Source organism: Malaclemys terrapin, chromosome 1 (genome assembly GCF_027887155.1).
Source record: "Malaclemys terrapin pileata isolate rMalTer1 chromosome 1, rMalTer1.hap1, whole genome shotgun sequence".
NCBI classification, from domain to species: Eukaryota; Metazoa; Chordata; order Testudines; family Emydidae; genus Malaclemys; species Malaclemys terrapin.
Genome location: NC_071505.1, coordinates 136,689,083 through 136,706,297, shown reverse-complemented (window position 1 = coordinate 136,706,297; position 17,215 = coordinate 136,689,083). Strand labels below are relative to the sequence as shown.

Below are 17,215 nucleotides of genomic sequence, written 5' to 3'. Positions count from 1 at the left end.
TTTGTCAGTCCTTGGTTTTTTACTCACAACCCATAGAGCACGTGCTCCGGGTTTGTGAATATTGGTGTTTTCGCTCACAGTTTTCTCAGGGCTTGGTGTGGTGGTGGCTGCTTGGAAACTGGAGTTGTGTTTGCATGATTGTTTTTTACCAGAGTCCTTCAGTTTGACGTATATGAGGTTTAGACTGCTCTGATGCTTCATCTGCACTCTTGTGCTGTTTTGTGTTGGCATTGTTAAAGGTCTCAAAGCTGATTCCCAGTTCTTTAGCCGTTCTGGTGGAGGTGTCCCTGTAGCTCTGACTACGGCATTGTCAGGAGAGCTGCACATGCCTGATTAGGAGGAAAAAAAAATTTTACAAAACTTAACGTTACCATCTTTCTCACCCACACCTATGTATTTACTTAAAATACACAACCTCATAAAATAACCAAACCAATAAGCAAAATATATTTACTGGGCTTCATCCATCCATCAGTCACTGATGCTGGTGAATTTTCCTTTTCAGCTGTCTCTTTCCTTTTTCAATTGAGCTTGTTTACCCTCTGGTCTAAGGATCTCTCATGTTTTGACTGTACTGTGGAGCAGACAACATTATTATTATAAAAACATGAAATTGTCTTTTAAACTTAAAAAATAAAATACACATTAGGGTGTTTTTCTATTTAAAAAAAGTCATAGATTTAAAACAAAATAATCTATTTCCAGCTGTACAACAAACACGGGTTTTGAGTTTATTTCTACCACTTAAAAAAAACAAACACACACACACACACACAAACACTTTTTAAAAACACATCTCATTTTGCAGAATAAAAAACAAACTGTTTTAAAAACCAACTTTTAAAATCTATTTTAAAACACATTTTGCACAGAAACCTGTTAGTTTGAAACACACCAAACCAATAATTTGCAGTCATATATATATATTTTTTTTAAAAAGCCACCTATGTTTTACATGCACACACACGCACATACACACACCACCAGTTTAAAACACCAAACCAACAGTTTGCAACAAAATACTTTTTTAAACACCCACACTTATGTCTAGCTTAGGCCCCTGAATCACTAACAATTTAAACATTAAAGCCAACTCTTTTAAGAGGACAAACAACCCCATATTTAAAAAAAAAATCTATTTTTTTTTTTTGCTGAATAGAAACCAAACTGCTTTTAAAAACCATTTTGCACAGAAAAACACTCTGTTATTTTGAAACACACCATACCATCAGTTTGCAGTTTTTTAATTTAACTGTATTAAGCACAATTACAGTTAAAAATGGGTTTTGGTTTTTACATTGGCCTGGTGGTAAAATGCAGCTTAAAGTGACTGGTTCCACACTAAACAGATCACGTGCAATGAAGATAAGTACCACTATTTAGTAAGGACAGCATGGCCAAAAAGTGACAATACAATATATATTTTCAGAGTTAAAAACAGGAAGCATATCTCCTCTTGCAGTCCAGCAGCAATTCAATTCAAGATAGTTTCAGTTGATAGAGGACAGTCTCCAAAAAACTGAGGTTTTTATACTATCCTAACTCTTTGTTTCAAACAGACTTCAGAAGTCTGTAGTTAGCCAGTTGATTCAATCACCACAACTCTGAATTAATAGATACTTAAGGACTTTAGGCACCTCTCCCCTAACATTCCCTTTTGTGATCTGGGGTGGAGGAATTAAGTTGTCTGCACAACTGGGCTGCTTTAGGCTATTTTTTTTTTCTTTTAGTTAAAATACATTTTTCTGTTTCAATGAAAAACCAGTAAATCACCAAACACAACAATCCTTAATGTTCCTGTACCCCATTCCCAAGTGGGGGCCCCTTGCAGATATCAATGAATGTCTTGGGGCATGTCTGTTTGTTTTTTAAACATGTTTCTTTCATGCTTAAAGTTTGGGGGTTGTTTTTGAAATAAAATGGGTGTATCACAACCATAGTAAGCACCCTAAAAGTACCCAGAGCTTTTAAATTTTTGATTGTCTTTAGAGCAAATGTTTGTTCTAAAGTATGGTGGAGGTTTGTGAACCCTTGAAACATTTCAGTTTGGGGTTAGAGCCTTGTTTATTTTTTAAATATATTATTTTAATGACTTTGAGTTGCTAGAAAGAGTGACCCATAGCATTCTACAAACTCCTGGAGTTATATTTAAACTGTCCAATAGCATCTGCAAACTGCTGAGGTTTTATTTCATTTCATATTACTCAGAGCTCACCATCCTCACCCACCCACCTCCCTTACTGTGGGTGTACACCCGTCAAATTTAATTACCGATCACTAATATGATTAACCCTGATGGCAACAAGGACGGATAATCTCAGTCACCCTGGCTATTCAGTGGGGGTGTGATTAAAACCATTCAGTTCAACACGGTGGGTCAACTCTATGGTACTCAAACACGTGTCTGAACCATCCCTGTTTTTTTTTTAATTGTAAACACATTTTTAGGGTGCCCCCCCCCAAGATTCTACAACATACATTTCTGCATTTTGCTGTAAATGGGTCTCTTTTACACAAAGACACAAGAACTAGGTTCTCACAAACTATTTTTTTTTTAATTTAAGACATACAGCTCCTTGAAAACAAACCAAGATGTTCCATTAAAACTTTTAGCTCACTTAAGGGCCACAGAGACCTTAAAAATTTAAACAGAAACACAGTAGTCACAAAGCCCTTTTCAATAGATTTTTTTTTATTGACAGCTACCAAGTTTTATATCGCATGTTTGTCCCTTCACCGTTCTCTAACTTAATCCCTTTAGATTTCTTACAAATAGTCTTTTTCTTAAGCAGGGTTCTGTAACTTTTTGTGTGGACCAGACCATCAATATAACGCCGTAAACACAATCTTCCGGTTTGGTCATTTTCTTTAAAACCGATCAGGGTCTCCACTGAATTGCACAGCATTTATCAAGGCCACTCCTTGCGCTAAAGTTCTTGAGTTAAGCACAGACATTGCACAGCATCACCTATGGCAAAAATAGTGTTGAATAAGCTTTCCAAACACAGCTCAGCACACAAGCCCCAGAGCTTGCAGTTTATATCCACTGAAGTCCAAGTCACACAGTCATGGTGCTGCTGGCCTGGTGCATCTATGACACAGCCCTCACAATCTTCAAAAAGCTTTTCCCTAAGATAGTGATTAAGGACAGCATAAAAAGCAATGCGTACAATAGTCTGCATGACATTTTTATGCTCACGACGTGGCACTGACTCAGTTAGTTCCGTGCCAAGCCCCCTCCTAAACTCCTCATAGCCATCATCCTCAGAGTCCTCTTCAATGATTTGTATCGGCTTTGAGCAAAAACAAAGTGGGCCCAGTTCGTCTTTGCTGCTTGATGCAATGGTGTCCAGGGCCTCTGGGTCCTCTAGAAAGGTATCCTTGAGCTGTCGAGAGATTTTTCAGAAAAGAAACAAGTGTAAGTTCCAACTGCTTGTTTTTAGATTTACACAACTTCATTAAACACACACACACACACATCATCTAACATCACTTCTAAATTGTTCATTTACCTGAGCAACATCTTTTCTTTTCACTTTGTCCGCCGGTGACTGCCCCGAGCTGTGTTCGCCTTCTTCCTCCAGTGGGGTGGACGACAAGACGCCAGCACGCTCATTGGAGTGTCTCACGAGCAGTTGGGTTTCGGGATCGGGTTCTGATGTATCCATCAACGGCTGGGCCAAAGGTCTCCCTTTGGTCTCTCACTCGTCCTCCTCCTCCTCAGAACTTTCGCTGATGTAGAGCTTTCTCCACAGATGGTCGAAGTCCCTCGGGGCTAAAACAAAGGCTGAAATTTTTACGTCGGTGGTGAAGGAGTTCATGTTTCCTCTTAGCATTTCCACGCGTTCTAAAACGTGCATTCTTGGTAAGAGATGGCCTCTTCTACCCAGAGCTGGGACTTATGGGGTAGTGGTACTGTGCTCTGATTGGCAGAGGGTGGTGGGAGAAGTTCTTAGAGGGGTCACATGACCCTCTTCTGGGCGGTTCATCCCACCCCAGAACCTGCCCTATTTTGGTCAGATCTGTTCTCAGGGCAGTCCTCTGAAGCCGAAACCCATCCCAATTGGTAGAGGGCATTGGGGGGAATTCTTAGAGGGGTCACATGAATCATTTCCAAATGGGTCACCCCATCCCAGAACTTCCCTGATTGGTCAAATATCCTCTCAGGAGTGGTCCCCTGCAGCTGAAACCCCTCCTGATTGGTAGAGGGTGGTGGGAGGAGTTCTAAGAAGGGTCACATGACCCACTTCTGCACGGATCACCCCGCCCTGGAACTCCCCCCAATTCGTAAAATTGCCTCTTAGGGCGGTCCTGAGGGAGCGAAAACCCATCCTGATTGGTAGAGGGCAGTGGGAGGAGTTCTTAGAGGGGTCACATGACACACCTTGCTTCCAGTCATGTGTCCGGCTTGACACCAGAAGTAATACCCACAGGTGCAGGACTTCCCATGACAGGTGGGCAGGGATCAAGGGGTGGGCTAACGTTTGATTGACAGTAGGGCCCTTATATTATTTTGGTGCAATTTCCTGTTTTGTCATTACTGTTTCTTTAAGTAGTGGGAGGGCAGAGTGAGAGAGAATGGCAGGATTGGGGCTGGGAGGTTGGTAAAAATAAGGAGAGGGAAGGAAGGTGAAGGGGCACAGCCCCACTTCCTCCCCTGCCAAGCTAGTCATTCTCTGTGAAGTGTTTTTCCGGAATCACAACAGAGCAGAGTCTCAAGGAGGGATTTGAAGGAGGATCAGGTGTTGGCTGCATGGATTTTCTCAGGGAGTTTTCTCCATACAGAAAGGGCAGCATGGGAGAAAATGCAAAGGTAAAGAGTTAAAGACGATTCCCTTAATCCACGTATTTGTAACCCTTCTCTTGAGGAAGAGCAGGAGGTAGCTGTGGTGCCAGCCAGTCATTATTCTGTGCTATATGCCCCTTGCCTTGTCCCTGTTCCTTGAATTGTCTGTGTCCCATGAATCAAGTAAACTGGTTTCCAAGGAGCCCTCCCCCTACTGACAGCACTGATGGGCATGGTGTAGCCTCCATGCAAGAGCGGGTCATGGCCTACTCAGGAAGCCCTAAGCTCTGCCTCTATCACTAAGAATCATGGTCTAGGCAGGAAACCCCAAGGCTGGGGTGAAAGTAACATTAAGCACTTACCAGTACGGTGGCCCAGAGCCGGGCCCCTGGAAGGGGCTGGGCCTTGGGCAGAAGGGGCGGGGTTGGGGGTCAGCCTACTCCAGCCAGCGCATCTGCGCTGCCTGGCCCACGCCACCCGGGGCTCCGATGGAGATTTAAAATTTTAAATCACCAGCCCCAGGGTAGCTCCCCTTTTGCCCCCCCCATCCATGTTGGCAGCCTGTGGGAGTGGGAGGAAAGGGGCAATGAACGTCAACTGCATATGGGCTGGTACTGGCAGCCACTTTTTACCAGTACGTCGTACCGGCCCACTTTCACCCCTGCCCCAAGGTCTATTCGTAGAAGAACTGTCAATATTTCAGATGCAGCTGAGTAATTCTTCTTCTATAAAGCTGATCTGAGTGACACACCCTGGTTCTAGTGAGTTGTGCTTGTCTACAACTGGGCATGTCCTATACTGGGAATTGGTCTTGTAATGATCACCTTTGGCACAAGGGATTTCTTTCCTAGTTTATAAAATAACCATCCTCTAATGTCTCCCAATTCATGTTTAATATGATATAAAATCTGTCAGGGTTAGAAACAGCAGGGATACAATTTATACAGAACTTTTCCTTCCCTCACCGGGGATTGGGGGTTACCCGATGATCTGAGGCTGTGGTAAAGCTGACGTCAGGAGGGGGCTCATCACTCATATATGGTGATGTTTGTTGCTTTCGAGTTTTATTGGATGTTTTAGCTGCATAAAGTCACAGATAAAACCACTGATAATAACTAAAAAGGCAGATGGGTTTGCTATTGGTTCCTTTGCACAGCTGATGGCAGCCTCTGATTCTATATATTTCCCTTCCACTGCTTTGTTGTCACTTGTCAGACACAGAGGAGGCCTGGCAGGTGTTTAGGAGCAGCCAGTGCATTGATAGGGGGGACAACAAGTCAGGGTGGCAATGAAGGGACATCTCTCCACTCCAGTGCTGTGGCTTCTTCTCCTCACAGTTCAGGACATAGCAGGTAAGTCTCCTCTGTGTTTCACCAGGGGAGCTGGGTTAACTGGAACTAGGGTGGTAACTTTTAAAGTCAGCTTTTTACCATCAGTGCCTGGCTAGGAGGTTGTGACTTTTCTTTTTGGGATTGGAACTTACCACTGTTACCGAGGCTTTTGTTACCTTGAGATTGGACTATTCAAATGATCCTAATGTGGGGCTGCACCTTAGAACCATTCAGAGAACAAAGCTGGTGCAAACGGAAGAGACTCACTGATCAGCACATCTTGCTAGGAGCAGGTTACAGCCATGGTGCAGGATCTGCACTGGCTGTCCAGCTCTGGGTGGAGGTTAAGGTGTTGGGTTAGTATTTATAAAGACCTAAGTGGCCTGGGACCGGCCTCCCTGAGGGATCACCTCTCTCCCTGTGTCGTACTGCCACAGCTCTGGTTAGCAGGGGCACCTAAGCTGGTTCCCCCTTTTTATAAAGGAGAGGGGTGGCTGAGAGGGTGTTCTCCTGAGGCCTCCAGCAAGTCCGGCTCCAGGGTTTTGGCCGCCCCAAGCAGCCAAAAAAAAAAAAAAAAAGCCGCGATCGCGATCCCGATCTCCGGCGGCAATTCGGCGGGAGGTCCTTTGCTCCCAGCGGGAGTGCGGGACCGTCCGCCGAATTTCCGCCGAATACCTGGACTTGCCGCCCCTGGCCGGAGCGGCCGCCCCAAGCACCTGTTTGTCAGGCTGGTGCCTGGAGCCAGCCCTGGCCTCCAGGACTCGGAAACTTGTTGTCCGGTTTGGGCCAAAATAGCCCAAATTTGGTGACCTTCTGGGCACACTGCAAAAGACACTTGTTTGGGGGTGGGAAGGACCCAGGCCGTGCGTAACATAATGAGAAATGGGTGGGAAGGAGTTTCTGTAGGTGTCTGGCTGGCTGAGTTCCTGTTGTAATGGTCACTTCATGCTGCAGGGATTTGAGTTTGTTATCAATGCGTCCGGGTGCCAACAGTCTTGGCTGAGCATCGCTTTAGTATTTTAAATCCCAATAAATACATCAGTAATTTGGGATCCAACAGAAATGTCTGTTTGGTACTGAATCCAACAGCTCCAAGGGCCAAGTCTTGGCTCCTCACTCCCCCATTCACACACTGAAGCCAGTAGAAGTTTTGCAATTTTGAAGTGAGCAGGATTTATCCAAATAAACCCAGAGCCGATTCCTTCCAGGGAAGGGGTGTGTGCATGTGTTGGGGTGCAGTGTGCAAAGCCCTGTGCCCATGGAGGTACCGGAAGCTCTGACAGCAGGAAGATTTATCCTGCATGAGCCCTGCCTCCCTCCCCCAGGGTTTCTGCTGGAAAGGAGAAGCTTTGAATCCTATTTGGAGACTAGAGAAGCCCGACCAGCACAAGCTGCATGGCAGAGGTGCTGTATCAGTGCCTCTCAGAGCCACACTGGTTTCATTCTCTCAAGGCCGCCCCTGCCCAGTTTCAGGGCTGCTCTCATTCCTCCAGCACAGAGGGAGCTGCAGGCTCCTTGCCATGCTGTGTTCCAGTTCAAGGCAAACTCAACAGCAAAGGTGGGGGTGGGGGGGAGAGGCAGATCATGGGGTACATCAGTATGTGCTGGTGCATTTTAGGATGTGAATCTGGCCCAAAGACTCCAAACTGATTAGCAATAGTATTAAAATTGAATGTGGAACCCAGATATGATTCAAATAATACAGTGATTGGAACCTGTTGGGCTGGTGTTAACAGCACGAGAATGATCCATGTGACTGGCAGGGCAATGAACTGCTCAGCAGTAGCTGGTTCATGGGAACTCGATGTGCTGCTGCACCAGCCTGAGAAACTGACACTGAAGTTGATGATCAGAAATGTCACTCTAAATTATTGTCTTAGAGAAAAACCTGCCGTAATGTATATTTCACAGACAGCTCAGTAACTGTGCGGTGATTAGGGGGCTGGTACCCAGAAAATCCTGAGCAAACCAAACCATCTAGCAGGTTACTTGGAGTTTATATTTCAGATTTCCAAGAAGTTAAAATATAATATGCTGGGATTAGAGCCCAGAACACTGCTGTACATGACTGAAAAACAGAGGATTCTATGGTGTCTGGTGGTGATCAGACTGACATTGCAGGGGACGGACAATTATTAACAGGTGAGGGATAAATTACTGCACGATTGTGGGATGGTGTCATACAGTGATGCCAAGCACATGTTCAGCTCAGGGTATTTTTTTTGGATTTATGAGTAAATGTTTTTCATCCCCTGAATATTTCTTATTTTCTATGGGAAATTTGACTGCTTCACATGATGTAGACACGGTGACATGGGGGAGCATAAAATACTCTCCAGTTACTTGTGGGATGGCGTCATATAGTGATGCCAAGCACATGCTCAGCTCAGTGTATTTTTGTTGGATTGATGAGGAAATGAGCATCATCCCTTTGATATTTTTTATTTTCTATTGGGAATTTGAGTTTGCTTCACATGACACAGACACAGTGACTCAGGGGTGTTTACAATATAGGGAATATCACCCCATGTAGCTACTTTTCCCTTTCCCTCAGTGCCCCAATTCTCCTCCCTGAGCCCTGAGTAGAGGCCAGGTCAGTCTTTGCCAGAAGATCGTGTTTCACAATTATTGACCTATTTACATTTTGTGGGAAAACAAATTTGTAAAATGATGTGGGGTCCAGGCAAACAAATGAGAAAATATCAGGGACGGACCAAAGCCACAGGTTTAACTCCCAGACTAAGGTCTGAACTTCCCCAATGTTCAGAGTGCTGGGGGGGTCATTATTCCAGGTTGGGCCATAGAAGTGGAGCCAGTATATGATAGGTACAATATAAATGTGATTGTTATCCTGAAAGGTGCTGATGGCTGCCATGGGGGAGGCTTCGATACTAAGACAATCACAGATCTCATGAAAGTCAATGGCAGGGCGAGGAATCTCTTTTAGGCTCAACAGACGGAGCAATCAAGATCCTTTATGTAGTAAAAACAGCTGCAAACAGTGGTGGCTACTGCCAAAGGCACTGGGCACATGGGCAGGGCAGAGCTAAGCCAGGGGTTTCCATTGTTGCCAATGCAGGGGCCAGGATACTGGCATCAGACTACGTCTGTTGGAGGGAGAAGCCAGTAGAAGGAGTTGTGATCAGGACCTTGGAAGCAGAAAAGAAACAAAGCCAGTTGGAGCTCACTGGAGAGGCAGGCTGGGGGATTTCTGAACAAGGAAACTGCCGACAGTTGTTAGTTTCTACTGTGTGCAGGGAAACAGAACTGAGTGTGCACTTAGCCAGAGCAGTGTTACAGCCTTGGGTCCTGCCACGAGTGAACATCACTGAGTTAACTCCATTGAAAAAAAAGCCCTTTTTTTCTTAGTGCAAACCAGTCCCCATGGGTTGCCTGTGGGACTTCACTGAAGTGAGTCATACCTGAATAAACACCGTAACTCATGGGCATTGTAATGATGCCCGTACTAGCTCCCAGTCACAGGGACAGTCCTGGCTCTTCACACCCTGTCCTGCGCACCAGTTCTCCCAGCTAATATCCCAGGACTGTGTGGCAGGCAGTGGCCACTCCTCACATTCCCTGTTAGCTGCCTCCCTCCCAGCAGCCAGCTTTTCCTCTCCACAACCCCCAGAGATACAAAAAACTTTAGAGACAACTGGGGGCAGGGGGTGGAACTCAGAGCTACTGTGAGAAAAGCCAATGGCAGGAAGTGGGGGCAGAGTCTGCTGCTCATCTGGGGAAGGAGCAGCCTGTACACGCAGGGCAGAGAGGCCAGGTAGAAAGGGGAGAAGAGGAGGGAGAAAAGCCCAGGGGAGGAGAGTGGGAAGAGACCAATAGAAGAGGGAAATGTTTGGGGCAGGTGGGGAGAGGAAGCTCCAGTAGGGAGCACAAGGCTGTAATGCCAAGCGCCACAGAACAAAAATTACGAGATTATAAAAACCATCCCATTATGTTACTCAGTCTGTCTATGGACTGTTCAACTCCCCTCTACTCCTCTGCCAGAGTGGGGGTGAGAATCGCAGGCTGAAAAGTCACCCTCTAGTGCACCCAAACTGCCCGACTCCCCCTGGCTGCTTAGCTGGAGACTGCGCTTACCCTCCCCTCACCCCTGAGCCGGGAACTGCCGTCCATTGCCCAGCACTGCCTTCGCTCTCCCGTCCTGGTTCAGTTCCTCTGACAGATGAAGGGTTGGCTGGGAAATAGTTGACAGCCACTGAGCTAAATTCATGCTGCATGGTTCACACTCACACACAGAACGTCTGTTACTGTTCAGGGGTGAGTTACAGACAGAGATACTGGAGACATCAACCATTCACATCAGCTATAATGTCACCGTAACACGACAGGATTGATGTAGCCATTTGCAAACAGCAACACTTCCCTGGCTCACCCCACACCACCCTGCTACTTCTCTACCTGAGACAGTGAAGCACACCCCACAATCTAGAGCCTCCTCGCCTCTCCTCCCCTTCTCTCCTGCCCCTCCCACTCCTGACCCCACCCCCTGCCTACTTCAGACTCCATTCCCCTCCCCAATACTCCCTCCTGTCCCCTGTTCCAGAACCGCTCCCCTATCTCCTGTCCACCAGCACCAGACCCACCCTCCATCCCCACTCCTCCATCCTCCCCAACACTCCCTCATGTGCCCCTGCTCCAGGCTACCTCCGCTCACTCCCATTCTCTGCTCCACACCCCTCCCCTCCTCGCCTTCTTGATGCCCTGATTCAGACCCCCTCCCTCCTCGCCCTACACATGATCACCTTTCCCCCCCTCACTTCCTCCTTCCCCCATCTTCTCCCCATGCATCCTTCTGCCCCCTCTCTGCTCTCTTCCTTCCCTTCTCTCACTCTCCTGCCTGGATCCTCACCCCCTCCTCACTTCTCACTCCTGTCCCCCACTCCAGACCCCCTCCTCTCTCCACTTCTCCATGCAGACCCCCTTCTTTAAACACCCTTTTCCTCCCCTCCCACTTACCCCCTGCTCAATAACCCCCTCCAGCCCCATGCTCCCTTCTCTCCCTCCAGACAACCCTGTGCTCTATCTCCACTCCTCCCTCATGCCTCGATTTCAGATCCCTGTCCCCTCCCCTCCCTTCTGTCCCTCTCTACTGCTTCCCTGTTAACCCCCACTGCAGACACCCCTCTCCCCCCACTTCTCCCTCCTGCCCCTACTTTCTGACCTCCTTCCCGTCCCCCACCCCAGACCCACTTCCTCACTCCTGCACCTTCCTACCCCCACTTCCAGAGGCTCCTCCCCTCTGTCCCTCCTGCCTCCTGCTACAGACTCTCCTTTCTCCACCCTCTTTCCTCCCCCTGCTCCAGAACCTCCTCCCCATCCCTCCCTCCGGCCCACACAGCACCTGCACCCCCTTCCCTTGCAAGCCTTGAATCTGCCTCCTGTCCCCCCAGTGCCCTGCTCCCCTCACTCTCCCCATCCTCCTTTCACTGGGTCTCTGCTGCCCATCACAGTCCCTGGGTCCTCTCCAGCCCCCTCAGCCACCCAGAGACAGTCGTGTTCCCCACAGGCTTTAGTGGGAAGTGGCAGCCAGCTTTCTTCAGGACGGCCTCACTCCCACATGCCGACAGACTGTAGGGAGATAGCGGCATCTCGCTGGCTTCAGCCCCAGTGACAGTGACAGGAGATGGCACCATTTGAAATAAGGGAAACTCCGTTAGTTGGCACCTTTCATCGTGTTCTCACGGGACAGGTTAAAAACACCTCAAATCACCAGAGTGGGGATAAAATGGTGAGAGCTGCAGCACTGACAGCCCCGAATGTGAGGCCCTGAGACATGAGAAGGTGGCGCCATGAGACAGCTCTGGGCATGTCTCATTCTCCTGGCTCTGGGCGCGGATCCCCTGCTGATGGGCGCGGACTCTGCTGTGATAACGCTGGGGAGGGGGCTCTCTGCTCACTCTGACCCTGATCTGTGTCTCTCTTTGCAGGTGCTGATGAGCTGAGGCTGGTGAATGGAGGCAGCCCCTGTGCCGGGAGAGTGGAGGTTAAACACCAGGATCAGTGGGGGACGGTGTGTGATGACAACTGGGACATGGCAGATGCTGGGGTTGTCTGTAAGCAGCTGGGATGTGGAGCTGCTATCAGTGCCCCTGACGAAGCTCATTTTGGACCAGGATCTGGAACAATTTGGCTGGATGAAGTTGCCTGTGATGGTACCGAGTCTGCTCTCTGGCACTGTGGGAACGAGGGATGGGGTCAGAGTGACTGCAGTCATGGAGAGGATGCTGGAGTGACCTGTTCAGGTAAGACTCAGCCAGCTCTGTCCTGAAAAGCAAACCCCCTAAGACAAAAGGGCTTGAACCCAGAAGGCATCGTGGGCCTGTGACCCTAACGAGAAACGAACAAAAAGTAGAGCAAGTTCTGTAATGATTGTTATTACTCAGCTGTAATTATTACTGTTCATGTCACTGGACTCTGAGGATCCCCCTGTGTGACTGAATCATTTTCATTATCTCATTTCCCATTGTTTTAATGCCACGGCTTTCCTTTCCCTTTCCTTCTGAATGGGTCTAAAAATGCAGATAGGAGAGAAAATTAAAAAGGAAAATGTCACTTAGGCTCCTAAGTTGCTGAGGCACTTTTGAAAATGTTACACTCATGTCAAAATCCAGACCCAGACATCCAACCACAGAGGTACAGAGGGTGGGGCATTTATGTAGCTTCTTTGCCACCCTCATAGGGTGACTGAGGAATGGGCAGATTCTCTCAGCTTGGCCAGAATTAGATTTAACCAAGAGCACTCCCCTCTCTGCTCTGTTACTTCTCACATTTTGGACCAACCAGTAATAGAAAATTTCAAAACCTCTGATATACTGTAGATCTAGCATAGCATAGAGAGCTCAGCCAAAAATATACCTCAACCCTACACAGCACAGGAATATCATATTATTGTGACTCAGTAGCTAACATTACAGCTACAGACTCATTATAAATTTTATTTTTAACTACCCTCTTCTTAATATTTAGTGGGAGTAATATCTTCCTCTGACATAGCACAAGGAAGAGAGAATATTTCCCCATAGTTCCAAAAGTTTTAGCAGCTCCCGCTGGCAGTGGGAGCTCAGGGCAGTGTTCAATCTCCACCCTTTCCTGGATTTTGAGTGTTTCAATGACAAACATCTATACGCTCTTCACATGGGGGGAGGGGTTGTATGCAATTTCTTAGTATTTTTTAAAAATAAAAAAGCTACGGTGGACGTGAACTTTACAGAAATTCATTGCCAGGACTTTTAAACTCTTCAGAAAACACATTGACCTTCACCAATGTAAATTTCCTAACCTGGTAATAACAACTGCAATGCCTTGTGCTGCACACCTAGCAAGTGCACAGCAGGGAGTCCCTCTCCTCTGAACCTCACCAGGAGGAGGGAGCAGCACATAAACAAAGGGGTATCAAAGCAAAAGTCCCTTCTGTGCACCTTTCTTTAAAACTGCTGCTGCATCTCAGCTGGAGCTGCACGTTTGCAGTGGCAAAAAAGTTTGGTTTCAGAGTAACAGCCGTGTTAGTCTGTATCCGCAAAAAGAAGAACAGGAGTACTTGTGGCACCTTAGAGACTAACAAATTTATTAGAGCATAAGCTTTCGTGGACTAGGGCGGGCGACCTACTGGTTGCTGCATCTGAACTACAGCCCCTTGTTTTCCAGATGAAGTTGCCTCAGTATTTTAGGCAGTAGGGTGGGGAAACCCAGGCCCTCCCTCTTCACCGGGTCCCAGCCCAGGGTCCTGCATACATCTACCCCTGAATGGGGGAGGCCTCCCAGAAGGGATCTAAATCCCCTGCCCTGGGCTACTTCCTACCACTGTCCCTTTTGTTTGGGGCATGGCCCCTCTAGTCCCATTCGCTGGTGGCTTGTATACCATAGCGCCCTCTCGTGGATCTTGGGTGGCCTCGTGCTGCGGTCCCAGGCTCCTTTAGGTGGGGCAGCTGCAAGTTTGGTGAGACTGAACCCCACAATGTCTCTGAGCTTCAGGGACCCAGTTACCTCAGTTGCTGGAGGCTCCTAGGTCTCCTCCACAGTCCCCTTTGGCTGGGGAGACAGTGCTTACTCCCTGGTGGCTGCCTCGGCTTGCAGGCTAGTGACCCTTCCCCTCAGGTAGTGAGGTGGATCGGTCCTGCCTCTTCACCAGTCAGCCCTCAACTGAGTCAGGCTCTCTCGTTTTCTCCCCCCAGGCCTCGCATTGGCTGCAGGTACAGCGGGGTGGGGCTAGCTGGGCCCAAAGGCTCCTTTAACCCCTGCTGTGCTGGCAGGGTAGTTCCACATGCCTGTGCTGAAGCTTGGAGAGGAGGATGAGTCTTTCCATGACCCTTATAGTTATGTCCATTCTTGTCACTAATCCCCGTCTTCCCCGGATAGAGGAGTAGGGCCAGCTCATAGGGGTTCCTTACTCAGGCAGGCAGCTATTGACACTAATGTGAGTTTGCTTTGTACAGACTGAGTAGAAACAGAATAAAGAACTCAGGATTGGGCCCATTCAGAATTATTCCAGAAATAACCACTCAGCTGTCTACAAACTGCCCTGTGCACTAGATATCACTGAGAACAAACACATACAGGAGCTCAGAGTAGCAGCCGTGTTAGTCTGTATCCGCAAAAAGATCAGGAGTACTTGTGGCACCTTAGAGACTAACAAATTTATTTGAGCATAAACTTTTGTGGGCTACAGGTTTGATGTGGTCATCTCAATTATCACTTCAAAGTTTTTTTTTTCTCCTGCTGATAATAGCTCATCTCAGTTGATTGGCCTCTTACAGTTGGTATGGCTACTTCCACCTTTTCATGTTCTCTGTATGTATAAATATCTTCTTTCTGTGTGTTCCATTCTATGCATGCAATGAAGTGGGCTGTAGCCCACAAAAGCTTATGCTCAAATAATTTTGTTAGTCTCTAAGGTGCCACAAGTACTCCTGTTCTTTATATAGGATCTGTGATGTTTCTGCACCAAGCAATTTTTGAGAGATGCTGTCCTGACAGAATAGTAGAAAACTTTCCAAAAAGTGACAGTCGTCTTCTTATATGCAGTGCTGTTGTAGCCGTGTTAGTCCCAGGATATTAGAGATACAAGGTGGGTGAGGTAATATCTTTTATTGGACCCCTTTCTGTTGGAGAGAGACAAACTTTTGATCCTACAGAGACAAGCTGTGTGTCAGCTCAGAAGCTCGTCTCTCTCAGCAAAGATATTACCTCACCCACCTTGTCTCTCTCAACCCCTTCTTGTACAGCATTCAGATTTCATTTCTGGTTGGATTAATACCAAACTTCGCCAAGACATTCTCCTCTGCCAAGGTCCCTGCCTCAGTCAGTGCACAGGCTGGACGGTGCCCAGGGAGTGAATCAGGGATGCACAGTGAAAGAGGCTGTTGTCTGTAGGCCCACAGCCTCATTGGTTGCAGCAGCAGCATCGCCGTCATCGGCAACCCCTCCATTCAAGGATGATCTCTACCACAGATTTACATATGGGTCCTGAGACGACTCAGGAGTCTGATCCTGGAACCATAGATCTGCCTGCAATAGGTGCAGATGTTTCCTGATGGGTCAGCTGCCTGCTGGGAGAAAGTTCTTTTTCTTTCTTTCTTTTCTTCTCTCTGTCTTCTCAACTTCAAGATCAAGGCACTTCCCCTCGAAGAAGGCCACTGCCTGGTGGAGAATGAAGTGTCATTGAGATCGGTTGGTTCTTTGCTCCTCCCAGCTTGTGATATCCACATGAGTTTTCTTGAGATATGTTTTCAGTGTGTCTTTGTAGGGTTTTCTCTGACTACCACGGGATCTCTCACCATGGGTGAGCAGAGAGTAGAGGGCTTGTTTTGGGAGGTGAGAGTCTGGCATCGGCACACAATGTCCAGCCCAGCAGAGTTGGTGCGTGTGGATCATTGCTTCAATGTTGGTGACATTAGCTTCAATGAGGATGCTGGTGTTAGTGCAGCGATCTTCCCACTTGATGCAAAGCATCTTCCAGAGACATCGTTGGTGGTACCTCTCCAGACTCCTAAGGTGCTGTTGATAGGTCACCCAGGTTTCACAGCTATAAAGGAGTGCAGGAATAACAATTATCTCATAGACCTGGATCTTGGTGTCCTGCTGTAGGTCACGGTCTGTGAAAATGTGCCAGAGCAGTTTCCCAAAGGAAGCACTTGCGCATTGGATCCTGTGCTGGATCTCACTGTCAATTTTTGCATTTTGAGAAAGTTGGCTACCGAGGTAACAGAAGTCCTCAACTCTTTCCAAGGTCTGTCCCTCGATGGTGATTTGTGGCAGCTCATGTGGAAGGCCTGAAGCAGGCTGATGGAACACTTCAGTTTTCTTGATATTGAGTGAGAGTCATAGGCTTCGGTAAGCTTGTGCAAAAAAATCCAGTGTGGACTGAAGGTCATTCTCAGTGTGCTCAAGGATGGCACAGTCATCACTGTACTGAAGGTCAGTAATGGACGCTCTGAGAGTTTAGACTTTCAGTGGAAACATCAAAGATTAATAAGCCGCCCATCCGTTCTGTATTGAATGTCAACTCCAGTGGGGAGGAGGTCTTTAACAAGGACCAAAATGACTGATAAATACATGGAGAACAGGGTTGTGGCAATAACACATCCTTGCTTAACCCCAGTTTTGATGCCAAAAGGATCCATCTCCAGGGGATTACAGAGAACGGTGGCAGTCATCTCATCAGGTAGAAGCCTTAGGCTCTTAATAAATTTTGAAGGGCAGCCAAATCTGGCCAGCACCTTCCACAGGGCTTCGCGATTGACAGAGTCGAAGGCCTTTGTCAAATTGATGAAGGCCATGTACAGGTCCTGATTTTGCTCCCGAGACTTTTCCTGGATTTGGTGGGCAACGAAGATCACGTCGGTTGTCCTGTGGGATGGTCTGAAACTGCACTGAGATTCTGGCAATATTTCCTCAGTAAGGGGAAGTAATCAGTTTAAAAGAATACGGGCAAGAATTTTCCCTGCTGTAGATAGCAAGGCAATGCTATGATAATTTCCACCCTCCGACTTATCTCCTTTTTTAAAGACGGTAACAATGTTGGCATTTCTCAAGTCTTCTGGAATCTTCTCATTATACCAAATCTGAAATAAAATGAAGCTCC

At 47.4% G+C, this 17,215-nt stretch overlaps 1 protein-coding gene across 1 annotated transcript in view; it reads left to right on the top strand.

The window, feature by feature from the left end:
• Positions 1-17,215, top strand: part of LOC128843516 (scavenger receptor cysteine-rich type 1 protein M130-like) — a 183,027-nt gene that overhangs the window by 130,458 nt on the left and 35,354 nt on the right. Inside the window, 1 exon segment of the mRNA XM_054040396.1 lies at positions 12,074-12,377. Coding sequence (XP_053896371.1) covers positions 12,074-12,377 — 304 coding nt within the window.